We start from the raw sequence: 13,987 nt of genomic DNA on the forward strand, positions 1-13,987 counted from the left end.
CCCTGCAGCCTTTGCAAGAGAATTTCCAAATGCATTATTAGTTATATTTTAGTCTTTTCACATTGGCGAAAAATCAACGAGAAGCTTGTAATTCTGATTTAATCGTTGAGAGATGGTTTTCAAATTACTAAATGATCCTTTACAGCCTTGTCATCTGTCTATTTGTTTTTTTTTTCTTTCTTTCTTTCTTTCTTCTGTACGTTCGTTCCTTCGTTTGTTTCACTAGAGAACCAAGATGGTTGGAAGCCTGTATGTGTGTCGAATGAAGTGCTGCAACGATAAGATAGGGAATGACCCAGAACACTGGGTTAATGAAAGGAACAGGATCGACCAAGTCGACCAGATGCTTCAATGTTGGCCAAATTGGCTAGAAAGGCAACATAGCACTGGATAAACAAATGACAAACGAGATATGTGACAAAAGAAACAGACAAACCACTCTTACCTCAGCTGGCTGCAATGAATCTAGATTCTCGTTAGCTCAGAATTGAGTCGGAGAGGCTCAGAGTCCATCACCAGCCATCCATGTCCATGGAACATACATCCCACTCTGGTGGCTTGTAGCGGGAGATGGGAAATGTTTGACCTCTCCAATCATGAATTGAAGAAACCCCAACTTGGTGTGAATTCCTTTCTCCATGCGAGAGTTCGAAGGTTCCTTCTGACAGCAACTTCACCATATTTCTCATAAGAAGACAATGGAAACAGACGTCGGCATGAAATGAGCACAAGAATCGCAGAGGTCAAACTCACCGGCTAAGTCTTTTCGATTTCTGACGCATTGAACGTTACCATCGAATAAGAGGAAAAACTAGACGCGTGGACGCGTGGATTACTGTTATTATTTGAGAAGTCAAGCTCGGAGGGCAGTTGGTACTCAGCTTTTTTGTTTTTGCTTAGGCAAAAAGAAAAGAAGAGGGAGAGAAGGATAATATTCGATATGGGTAGCCCCCATTAGGCCTCCTTTTTGCTGGAGAATATTTACTATAGGTAAATAAGTTTTACTCATACCCTCCCTACTCACGGGGAGCTCCACCAATGTGGCAACCCCTTCATGTGTGAGTATGTCACACCAGCACCACCTAAGTACCGATGGAACAGATGACGATTCCACTAGACAAACCAGATGGGGGGCATCCGGTCTTCACATTTAATCGACGTCCGCGCGTTTCGAATCTGGGCTACTCCGGTGGAATCCTAACCCCGTTCCAACCGTATTACTACCTCGATGGTGTTGGTACTTAGCTTTCGTGCATCAGCCCGTCTCCAGCCAACGAATTCTTTTTGAACAAATTCTATTGGAACCGTTTTGTTGATAAGAAAACAAAATGCATTATAGCCGTAGGTCTTATCTATGAAGTCCACCGCCATTATGGTCATGCATGGCTCTAACTGTAATAAACTAAAAATAAATTTATTCGGACTTCTGGTGGGCCCTTAGAGTTAGAATTCTGATATTTTCAGCACATCTGTAGTTGGTGCTGAGCTCAGGGCTACATGAGAGGACGTCACTTATGCGAGGCGGGTGTTGGGTGCGGACAATATTTTTCTTGAGGGTGACTCGGACACGGTGATCGAGTGAGTCTAGGGTCGAGGATTCGACGCTGGTTCTAGACCCATGCTAGCGATATTTGTAGGCTCTTAGCTAAGTGTGGACTTTTGTAGGCCACATATATCTACAGGGAGGTGAACCATATGGCTGACTAGGTGGCATCATTCACAGCTCACCATGCTGGAGGCTTTACCAGGGCTGACCACGTATCGGTACCTCACTCTCTGTGTTATCTTTTTTTTTTCTTCTAAATTTTGCTGGCTATATCCATGCTCGATGGGTGTGAGCTGCCGTTGTACAAAAAAAAAAAAAAGAAAAAAAAAAGAGAGTTGGAATTCTGACATCAATGGACGTCAAAGTTTATGGCATGTCTCATCGCATTTGTACTGAATGGTTCCTATTTTGACAAAACTAAATTACAATTTTCTTTAACATGTTTGTGCCTGTAATTTAGACTCCTGAACCAAACAACCATAGTATGGACACAATATGGTCTCCCTTCGTTGCTGTATTGTGTGGAGCTACCTCAATCTATGACCTAATGGGTGATACAGGCTATCAAGTAGTATTAAGGAGTGCCAAGTTGGCTAGCTTTTTGGACAAGGTCTGTCATGCCTCACCGCACCACCTAGTATGGGGTTTATCGTACTTGGGACAATGAAGAAAACATTAAGACAAATTTGGTTACATCATAGACTCTGCAGCTCTATTAAGATGTTGATTATTTTTTCCCGTATAACATATCTTGCTAGAGTAAGATATCAATAGATCATGCCCATGGGCATTTCACCATTTTCGTTTCCTTTTGGTATACATGCATGGTTTGCCTTCTAATCACTCATTTTCTAGCAATAGAAGCTGTAAACAAAAATCTAGTGAATCTAATCCATTGGCTTGGTTTCCTTGGCTTGTACTGCTCAAAATGGAGATCTAAAAACAAAACTAGCATAACTAATTTCTTTTCAGGAACCTAACGGTCCAAATACTTGCCTGCCTAAAGAGAAATCACAAACGAGAAAAAGAGAGACAATGCTAATTATTATACAGTGGTGCTATTTCTGCAAAAGATGAAATTTAATAAGAAAAATGGGAGGAAGTGAGAACTTAGGGATGTTGTTTCCTTTCTCCTCTCCTTTGTTCTTTGTTTATATGCATGCATGTTTATGGTATTTCTATTCAAACTAGAGAGGGCGGGCATTCCATTGATGGGATCACGAAGGAGAGCCCACAGGAAATGCTTTCTCAGGACAAAATAAAGTGATGCTAGAAATGGAATGTGGAGTCCAGGTTTGCAAGCTCATGCATTAATGCATCACCCACATAAGATTCCTTCTGCATGAATCTAGGCCTACACAAGTGGTGAAGTCACACCAATTCCTATTTTATCCTGTCGAACCACCAGCTATTGATTGACTGAACCCACTTTAATGGATGGTGGATGGTCTAACATAGCAAACTTGGAGATCAAGAACAAGTAATGCGATGTTAGAAATCGAACGGTGAGGCCTACTTGCAAGTTCATGGATTGAACATAACTTGGACGTGTTCCCTCTATTCTTTTTTTTTTTTTTTTTACTTTAACGGGTTAATCATACAATGCGTGTACGAACACACCCAATAAAATCAGAAAATACAAGCTCACGAAGTGCTCGAGGCAACTCCTCCTCTCTTGACCACAGAGTACTTCTTGAATGGTTAGTCCCATAAGCAGCTACCCAGTCGGCAGCCCTGTTGGCCTCTTCCAGACTATTCATTGCAACATTTATTTTGTTGTATTATAGGCATTATTACATCATCAATTAGGTGTGTCAAATTTTCTTTAGTTTACCTTGAATTTGTTGTCTTGAAATAGATAATGTTATTTTATTTCTTCTAGATTTGGAACCTTCTTGATGATGGTTGGCTAGCTGACTTTTATGACCCATACCTAATGCCGGGCAAGATAGGTTGGACTGGATTGTTTTGTCTAATTTAAATTGCATATAAGACCGATTCTTTCAAACAAGATCAAGACCTATTTTATATCAAGTATCGTATGTCATACGTATTGTTTATGACATATGAAGTCATGGCTCTACCTGCCATAGCCATTCTATGATATAAAATAGGTGCAAAGGTGCAACCTACACTTCCTTTATTAATTTTCATATAAAGAACTTGCTACAAAAGCATGTAAACAAGTTGCATGATGCATGCTTAGCCATATCCGATCAAGAGTTCGCCAACCCCACCCTATTATCACGAATGGCGACGGCTACAGCAAAAAAAGAAGACTCTTAAACCGTTGAATTGTTAGAAAGAAACAGTCATCTATTTTTAAGGGGTTGTGTATTTGCTAGATGCTCTCCTTTTAATATCCTATATCCATTTACAGTTATTTTAAGAGTTTGCTCAGTCTTTTGCAAGGATTGATTCATGGAAATTAACAAGATTCTAGAATTGGGTTCGTGCCCATCAGCACCTAATATAGATTCAAGGCCTTAGGCTAATGAGCTGAAAAGATTGGTACTGATGAAATGCTAGGGCAAAAAAGCTAATTCTTATTTCTTCTAATTGGAGTACCCAAGCCATTGTTATTCCTTGACCATGGTGTCAATAGCAGAGAATAAACGTAATCTGGCATGCTGACTACAACAGATCTAAATTTTTGATTTTTTTTTTTGCATGACTAAAAATTCAAATTTGCATGAATACATTCTTAAAATTTATATTTATTTCTGTACCCTCATAAAATACTATTTTGGCACAAATGCCATTAATATAATGGATCTTCTAACACCGTTAATAAAAATTATATTTATTTTAATTAAAAATAAAATAAAATTTTAAAATTATATTTTTGCCCTCCATCGCGATCATCTTATAAATGTTTCTTTTTGCACATCTACCCACTAAGAATATATTTGAGTCATTTTAATTTATAATCGTTAATTTTTTAAAGGCGTTAGATGGCATGGGTATATATACAAAAATAAAAATAAAAAAAGTAAAATAACAAATCAAGTGTTTTATGAGGATATGCATGTAAATATCAATTTTGAAAGGATATTAATGTAAAATTTAATATTTTAACCGAGATCATGTGAAATCCATATTCCTCCAAATGCCGATATAGCAGTCAACCCAAACGATGAATAAAGCGGGAAAAGCAGTAGGCGGAAGCAGCCCCCCGGAGCCGTTGGTCCACCATCAGCACAACATAAAAGACTCGGCATCCATTAAAAAAAAACCATAGAAGACTCGGTAACTTGCCACGAAATTCTTCCATCATTAAACATTAAATTAGTACTACATCTTCCATTCGACGACGTTACAAGCCAAATACAAGACATAAGACGGGACCCACCCAAACGATCTAGGTTCTCTACCCAACGAGCCAATCAGAAGCGGCCACGTCATCAGACAGCGATATGAGCGTATCTTGGGGCAAACAGCCAAGCCTGGTTCCGTCGAGGCTAGCTGAGAACATCACGTTGGACAATGCAAAGAAGAAGAAGACGTATAACGACCAACAAGCGGGCCTTCTCACACGTAATCCCTTCTCTTTGTTTGCCCTTCTATGAACGCTCTCTCTCTCTAACTCATACCTTGGCCTTTTCCCTCCCTCCTCTCTCTCTTAGAGGAGAAGGCGAAGGAAGGAGACTTTCCCTCGTCTTTATAAATTCTTTCGAGCTGGCTTTCTTTCGTTTCAAAGATCGCTCTTGTATATTTTTCTTCTCGCGCTCTTGGGGTCGAAGGAGAGGGAGATGAATCCGGCGCCGGTGATCGTGCCGTTGGTGGCCATGGCTGTGATTGTAGCCCACCTGGCCGTATTCTCGGCGGCTGCCGGCGGGAGGTTCCCGGCGACGCTGACGCTGGAGAGGGCCGTGCCGGTGCGGGGGGTCGGGTTGGAGCACCTCAAGGCCCGGGACCGGTTCCGTCATGGACGGATGCTGCTGGGGTCCTCCTCGCCGTCGCCGGCCCCCTCATCCGGTGTCGTGGATTTCACCGTCGAGGGCTCCGCGGATCCGTTCACCGTTGGGTATCTTTCTGGCATCCCTCGTCTCTTTTCTCTTTTCTTTTGTTCGCTCTTTTCCGTCTTTCGGTTTCTTGGGGACTGTAATTGATGAGAAGATGGATAGGCTTCCCCGTTTCTTCTTCCTTCCTTTCTATTTTCTCTCAATATGATGCTTTTAGGCTGGTTGCGAACTCTTTGTTTCTTGTCTTTGGAAATTTTGGATTTTTTTTCTGTGACATGTATGTTTCAAGGCAATTCATCTTTAACTATTCCAAGGTATGGTATAATGGAAAGCCGGTTTTTTCTTTGGTAAAGTTTGCTTATTTATTTAAATCTCGGTTTTCGTGGGCTGGTTGTGTCTCGTTTTAGCTTCTTTAATGATTCTTTTGTTCTAATTCTGCTTCGTCTTCAAGAAAGACTAGATTTTTCAGGTTCTTGTAATGCGTTTGTCTTGACTTTTGATCTTTTCTGGGTTGAATTCTCCTGATTTTGGGTTTTAATTTCTAGGCTTTACTATACCCCTGTGACATTGGGGAACCCTCCAAAAGAATTCTATGTTCAGATTGATACAGGCAGCGATGTCTTATGGGTGACTTGCAGTCCTTGTAATGGATGCCCGACTTCTAGTGGACTCAATGTAAGGCATTCATTCCTTCTTCTTCTCCTCTAACTAATGAGAGGGTATTGATCCGATTACCATCAATCTACAGAAAATCATAAATGCTTTTAAGTTCTGGACTCCATGCAAGCGTTGATTTTTAGATGTTTATACTACTTCCTTGAGCTTCATGCGAATACATAATTCTATAAGCTGCCATTTGCATCCTTCGCAGATCCAGCTGGATTTCTTCAACCCTGATAATTCGTCCACTGCATCGCGAATCGCTTGCTCGGATGATAGGTGCACCTCTGCCATCCAAAGTGGAGAGGCAGTCTGCTCTAATTCCAGTTCTCAGAACTCACTGTGCAGTTACTCTTTTCAGTATGGTGATGGAAGCAGCACTTCTGGATACTATGTATCCGACACGCTACACTTTGGCACTAGAAATGGGAATGACCAGACTGCAAACTCTTCGGCCACCATTGTTTTTGGGTAAAAGTGCTCATGATGGATCTTTAACAACATTGGATTTTTTTTTTTTAAATGTTAGTTTCATCTGATAGTTGACAGAAAATGATGGATAATTGACTACTTATTCTAACAAATACAGATTATGGAAGTCATATAACCCAGACAGGATAGGTATCCACAGAAATTGAAAAACAGAATTACCTTCTACATTTGTTTTATGCACCCTAGATTGCAGGGCATTCGTCGGAGGAAAAACTGCTTTTAATTCTTCCCTTTTATTGTTTATTTCAATATGTCATGAATCAGACAGAGACAAATGTTGAGGACAAAGACAAATGTATCAACATCTAGCTAGAAGTATGAAACCCAAAAATGGTGATTTTCACAAGCCAATTTGCTGAAATATCAATAGAGCTAATTGCCATTTCTTTTTTAATTCGTTCTATCATTGTCCTGTGACTGCTGAGTTCAAACTCAAGCAATGCCAGTCCCTGAGTTAGGACCTAAGAGTAGGAAGCCAATTCAATATCTTCCCCACTATAAATTTGTATGTTTTGGATAGTGGATATATTATTTCCATGAACTAGATGATATAGAATAGTTTATCCATGACCTAAGTTATATTCCATATCATCGACTCTGAAAGATTGGTCAAAAATACTTACATTGAATGTTTTGCCAACATGCTGCATTAATGCGCACCTGGCATATAGGTCGGACATGCGCATCAAATAAACATTACTTTTTTCCTTTCTTGTTAAGCTTTCAAATGAGCAGATAATGAAGGATGTAATTTGCTTGGATTTACTTATTTCTTTTGAATTATCTCTAAAACAGATGTAGCACCTCAGAGTCTGGAGATCTGACCAAGTCGGACAGGGCTGTTGATGGGATTTTTGGGTTTGGACGACAAGATATGTCCGTCATTTCGCAGCTGTCCTCTCAAGGTGTGACTCCCAAAGTCTTTTCCCATTGTCTGAAAGGATCAGAAAGTGGTGGAGGCATATTGGTTCTTGGGGAGATTGTAGAACCGGGTATTGTCTATACCCCACTTGTTCAATCACAGTAAGTGCTCTTTTTTGAAATGTTTATTGCTAATGCTATTGACTTTGTAATTCTTTTCAATGTTATGATTGCTTATCTGTGGATACACATATCTATATTGCCTTATCTACAGACTTTCTTTGTCACGGTTGTTCCTGTTAACTTTTTGAGGTTTGTTTTGCTCCAAAAAATTATCAGCGGCATGGCCTGCCTTTTTTAGGCTTTATTCATTATCATTGGAGAACTTTTTTTTTAAAAAAAAACAAAAATGCAAGTGGGCACATGCAATGCACATCTAAGGAAGTATAATTAATAAACTAAAACATTACAAAACTGAATAAAAAAATAAAAAAAATTAATTTAGAAAATAGAACATAAGAAGTTACTTAAGATAAACTACAAAATGTGTAACATAAAACATAGTAAAAAGCAAAAGAAAAAATTAGCCAAAAGTCCACAATAAATGATAGCAAGAAGGATATTTGGTGGATTGATGTGGTCTTGTACTTAGTTGATATATTTGGACTTAGTTAGTTACATACATTGCTAAATATACCACCATTTGGCACACTTATCTTTCTTGTTTCTTTCAAAGAAAGAGAGGTAGAAAATCAAGAGGTAGTGTGTGTTCGCATGTCTGAGCATGTGCAAAGCATGTGCCTAGGTGAGTGTTTTTCCAAATCCGAAGTCAAGGTTTAAATATCCCTGTATAGGGACATCTTGTTCTTGCATCAGTATGGTAGGTATTGTGGTATGCCCCCATATGAACTCATAGTTTGTCAATATAGTATGACATGCCACCTAAGGTTCGATGTCTCGGTACAGGATCCCGTGCCGGTATCATTCTATTATAGTGTCGGTATGGTATGAGACGACGAGGCACACCGAGTATCGGTACGATACAAGACTCGTACGGTTTTGGTATCGGTATGGTACGGTATGCCTGGTACGGAAAACCTTGATGCCACCTATTGCAGTATGGGGCAATACGTATTCTAGTATAATTGGTTTTCAAACTTTTGCCCAAGGGATGGTGACATAGATGTTACTAGAGACATCTTATCATAAAGTAAAGGGAAAGAATTAGGTGAAGCAGTTGAAGATAAAATCGATGCTGAAGTTCAGATCTATCTCATGTGTTATCTTAGCTTTTTTGTAATTATTTCTATTAGTCATGTCTATTTCGAAAAAGTTGTATCCTCTTTTACCTTAAAGAGGAATCCGATTGTGTAAGGGTGGACTTCACCAGTATAAATAGTAGCTTTGTAACTCAATTTTATAATTAATTAATGAAGGAAAAGAGGACCTAGATCCTACTTTTACCACTTTTCAAGGAAAAAAACAAAAAGATTTGTCGGAGAGAAGGAGAGCTAGAGATGATTGGGCAGTCGTATATGGAGAAAGGAGTGAAAGGAATGGCCCATCTTTTATCCCAAACCTAAAAGGCAGTGAAACACCAACTAATAATGCTAATAAAGATATTTGAATGGTGAAGAGAGGGAAAAAAAGAATAACATGCATCAGAGAAATATATAATAATATCAAAAGGAGAGAGGTGCAAGCCTAGTTGGCTTATGGCAGTTGAAGAATTCAATGTGAGAAAAATTTTAGGAATGGAGAAATTGGTTTTTTCAGGATATTACATGGGACAATTAGTTCAACATACAAGAGTGCCTTATTATCTCATCCTTTTTCTTTGCTTGCTTTTGTCTCATCTTGAAATCAAGCAAGGAAGCAAAAAGGAAAAACATGGGTGATTTAATAGACAAATTATTCCTAGAATATATCAAAAAATTCAAAACCATCTCTCTTTTAACCAATATATAAATATCGTTCTCTTTATGTTTTCTGCTGGTCTGAACCTTGGTTCACCGAACCTTTCTACAATAATAAATTCATGTATTGTATCACATAAAAGTTTAGTGTTTCAGTGGCATATGAGCAGCATATTATCAGGTATAACCTAGTAGTTTTCTGCCTGATATAGCTTATTCTCTTATCTATGATAATATCTCTCTCAATCTGAGTACTAGGCTAAACCTGACATGGACTTGCAGCCATTATGCACAATTCCAAATTTTCTTCATCATACTCATAGATCTAGAGTTACAACTATATGAGTGTTAGAATCCGACATTGTTAAGAGGTTATAGATCCAAAAAACCTTAATCGATGGGATTTGAGATGTGGATATTATTATATATAATGATGATTTTACATACATTTTAAAGAATATTAAAGTTATGATATTGAAGGTCTTGCACTACCTGGTAATAATTTATGGTGCGAGCTCTCATTCCTTTAAAGAGGAAAACATGAGCCATATTTTTAGCCATTAACCTGCTTTAAGTTTTGATTATTAAGTAGACATTGGAGCTGACTGATTGGTTGCTTATAGCCAGACAGTTTTGCTAAAACCTTTGAGATGATATGTCTGAACGTAGTTGCTGTCTTATTCTTTCCTTCTTGGACTGGTTAAGAAAGGTGACCATTCTTAAACCAAAAATTTAATTGGTTGAGATTGCCTATTTCTAAGGGAGAGGAATACAAATCAGGACTCGCGACCATTTTGATGATGAGAATTTCGTGATGCTTTTTAACCCTGGGTTTGTGAAGGACATGCAAGTTTTTGCCTACATGCCTCTATTTTGTACAAGTGCATATTCACATGTACTGGTGCATGATTTTTCAGGCAGTTCCTTTTAGAATCCATTTGACCATTTTTCAATTTCTATAACTGGAGACAAACCTTTGACCTATGTTCTTGGATGACTTTTCAGGCAAATTTTATACCATGTCTGTCTCTATGCAGATGATAACTGCTTTCCCTTCCCTCTTTTTCATTTTCCAGGCCTCATTACAACTTGAATCTTGAGAGCATTGCTGTCAATGGCCAAACTGTATCTATTAATTCCTCTGTGTTTACAACATCAAGTACACAAGGAACCATTGTTGATTCAGGCACCACACTGGCTTACCTTGCAGAAGACGCTTATGATCCCTTTGTCAATGCAGTGAGTTTAATTTCTAATTTTTTAGCTTTATTATTTGTTTTGGAATGCTGACTACTATTATTGGGAGTGAATTCAGCTTTTGCAGTACTAATTCTTAGGAACTATCAGTTTCTTGTGCGGTTGGATTTCCATTTCCACATATCTGAGTTTCCTGATGCAACATATTTCAGTTTAACATATTTCATTAAACTAGAAAAGTATTGTTTCTAAGTTGTGATAGATTGGCAACCCTTAGCATTAATTGTTTCTGATGCAATGATGCCAACAAATTTTTCGATGTTTTGAACTCTTTTTTGAAGATTGAGCATTAGAATCTTCTCCTGCCTATGCTTTGTTTGGCCAGTATTTATCTTTGATATTTTCTTTGAAACTTATCTGTCCAATTTCAACCTTGTTTTTTAAGGATAAAGCCTTTCTTTTTGTAGACCTTTTACAATTTCTTATCATCTACAGCTAGCAGCACAGATTGAATGATCTCAACCAGTTCATCAATGCTCTACAGTTTATTACTTCAGTCCCTGAGTTTCCTTTGACATGTTAATTTCCGGGTTTACTGCTTAATATTTTTTTCTGTGCTTAGATTCATTGTAAAATGAATATGAAAGATATGTACTTACGTTGTGGGTCAGCCTTGCGATCTTTTTCCCCCTTTATTCCCCCTTTATTCCCAATTATGCCTCTTAACCCCCTTTTTTTTTTTTTGCAGATAGTTGCTTCCCTGTCATCATCAGTACAATCCGTTGCTGCAAAAGGAAACGAATGTTTTGTTACATCTAGCAGGTTTTATTTCTTCTACCGCACAAGAAATCAGCAGTTTGAATATTTTAATTGTTCTACTAGTTGTTGAATATTTTATCATCCTAATACATCTCTGATTTAATGACAGTGTTAATGAATCATTTCCTTCTGTTACACTAAATTTTTCGGGTGGTGCATCCATGTCATTAAAGCCTCAGGACTATCTTCTGCAGCAGGGTTCCGTTGTAAGTTTCTTGACATTCTTCGTTAGACTAGCTACTTCTTAGCAATGGCATGATTATATTGTACATAGGCTGTCAAGTAACTGTTATTTCTCCATGTACAGGACAATTCTATTATATGGTGTATTGGTTGGCAAAAAAACCAGGGTCAAGGAATCACAATATTAGGAGGTATGTGGATTAGACCTTTTCATCAGGTTTTTTTCTTGTGAGGACATACTGGTGACATAAATTTATATATTGTGTTATTGTTCATACATAAATCTTCCCCTTCATTTTCCTTCTTCTCCTTTCTTTCTTTCTTTCTTTTCTTTTTTCCGGGTACATGCAAATACGTATAAGTTGACATATTGTCAATTTTATATTTTAGGAATAAATTAATTATCTTAAAGTCCTTACGAACAGCCTTTAGTGAAATGCACCATGTTTGACCTTCCATCCTCAACATTATATGTTCCTTCCAGTTACTGTTTTAAGCTTCTGCTAAGTTGTGATTTTCTTTTTCAGCATCAAGTAAAATTTAAGAAAGAAATTTTATAGAACTTCACTTTTTGTAAATAAGTGATGCCATAGACTACACAATCAATCTATTTGGCCGTAATTGGGTTTATTCCAAGTGCTGATTGAACAAAGCTTAAGGAGGGGGGGGGGGGGGGGGGGATAAGATTCTTATCTTGATGAGTGTTAAATATTTTTTGATTTTTAGGTTTCTGAGACTATAAAATCTGTTTTTATTTTATCTGAACAAAAATCAATATTTCTAGCATTCAGTATTTAGGGAAAATAGATTTTGGAATTTTAGTAGCACTCTTTCAGACGTAACCAGACTTGGTACACGACTTCTTTATCATTTTGATAGCAACTTCTGCTAAAGTTGAAGCCATTTGATAGGTGCAGGATAATGCTTCTTTGTCCTTCTTTCGATTTGTTATCAGGATCTCTTTCTGCACTTGAGGGAGCATCTCAAACTCCCGATTATTGTACCAAAAAAAAAAAAAAAAAACTCCCGATTATCGGCCACCTTAGTGTAGCCATACTCGATTACTTCCATCAACTCATTGGATACGAAGAATCATTCCATCAAACTTTGGCAATTGCAATGGAATCCACCAGTCTATGATCCATGCCATCTTTTATCTGACCGAGCGAAGAGTTGCTTACTTGATGCTGTCGTTTACTCTGCTGTTACCAGATGCTTGAAAACATGGACATGGAGAAGAGGGAGGAGAATGGAGAAGGATCACAAAAAATATATTGTCTTATTAAAATTTACAATACAATGCCAAACTCATTACTTATATAAGACAATACTCACAACTATTCACTCTTTCCCACTTAAACACTACCACTACCAGCCGTGCGCCTCTCCATCTTTAACTATAATATTTCACCAGCTTGTCCATCATTAATTTCCAGTACTAGCTTCTAAGACCCATAACGTATTCAAACAAACCCACTGAGATTCTACTAATATCTCAAATGTGAGCATCAACAGAACTGACCCTTCAAATCCTCTAAATATTATCGTATGCAGATAGTAGACTCCATAAGCCATTACATAAAAAACTAGTAACATCCAGAAGACTTAGACACAAACCCAAATAATTCATGGAAGTATGGATTACGCCGGAGATAGAGAACTGAGTCATGTTTCGTAGTTGTCCAAAAAGCTTATGAATGGGGCATTTCAAATTTATGATCTGTTGATATTAAGAGGATAGTTAGACGCTTGGTGCGCATCCAAGTATCATTGTTACCAATAATCTTTTATTGTATTCAGCTATTTCATGCAGCATTTAGCTTGTTATTGTTACCAATAACATTAAGTTTTTCACAATAATGTTTTTGTTTCATAGTACAATATGCTATTTTATTGTATACTGATGCTTTTTTGACAATTACTGTTCCCTTCTTTGCAGACCTTGTTCTAAAAGATAAGATATTTGTTTACGATTTAGCTAATGAGCGGATAGGCTGGGTAAATTATGATTGTGAGTGCTACTATCGCATAAATCCTTTTGTTTTTTGTTTTTTTTTTTGCCCACTCCTGTTTAAAGAATATCAACCTCGTCCATTGTTTTCCTTGGTGCTCAGGTTCTCTTGGGGTGAATGTTACTACATCTGTTAAGAATGAGTACGTCAACAGTAGCAGTCAGCCGGACGCGAGTGGTTCATCAACCACTGCAGCATTTTGGAAGCAGCAGCCAGCTGACATTGCAGTATTCGTCATGTATTTTTTTATTCTTGCCATCTTACATCGATAGAAGAACATATGGGGATTGTAATTCCATTATTTATTCATGTATTTAGAACTTGATTCGTTAGTCA

The 13,987-nt window shown here is 37.8% G+C and overlaps 1 protein-coding gene across 1 annotated transcript; it reads left to right on the forward strand.

Annotated features, from left to right (window-relative positions):
• The first annotated feature begins 5,085 nt into the window (after positions 1-5,085).
• Positions 5,086-13,987, forward strand: LOC103710166 (aspartic proteinase 36-like). The gene is made up of 10 exons (XM_008795785.5): positions 5,086-5,573; positions 6,057-6,186; positions 6,383-6,642; positions 7,459-7,686; positions 10,517-10,679; positions 11,386-11,459; positions 11,566-11,662; positions 11,764-11,830; positions 13,579-13,650; positions 13,754-13,987. Exons 1-10 carry the CDS (start codon positions 5,299-5,301, stop codon positions 13,921-13,923), a joined length of 1,536 nt encoding a protein of 511 aa, XP_008794007.2. The 5' UTR covers positions 5,086-5,298; the 3' UTR covers positions 13,924-13,987.

The sequence above is a fragment of the Phoenix dactylifera genome, chromosome 1 (genome assembly GCF_051530095.1).
Source record: "Phoenix dactylifera cultivar Ajwa chromosome 1, Ajwa_hap1_PhDact_Kaust_v1.1, whole genome shotgun sequence".
NCBI classification, from domain to species: domain Eukaryota; kingdom Viridiplantae; phylum Streptophyta; class Magnoliopsida; order Arecales; family Arecaceae; genus Phoenix; species Phoenix dactylifera.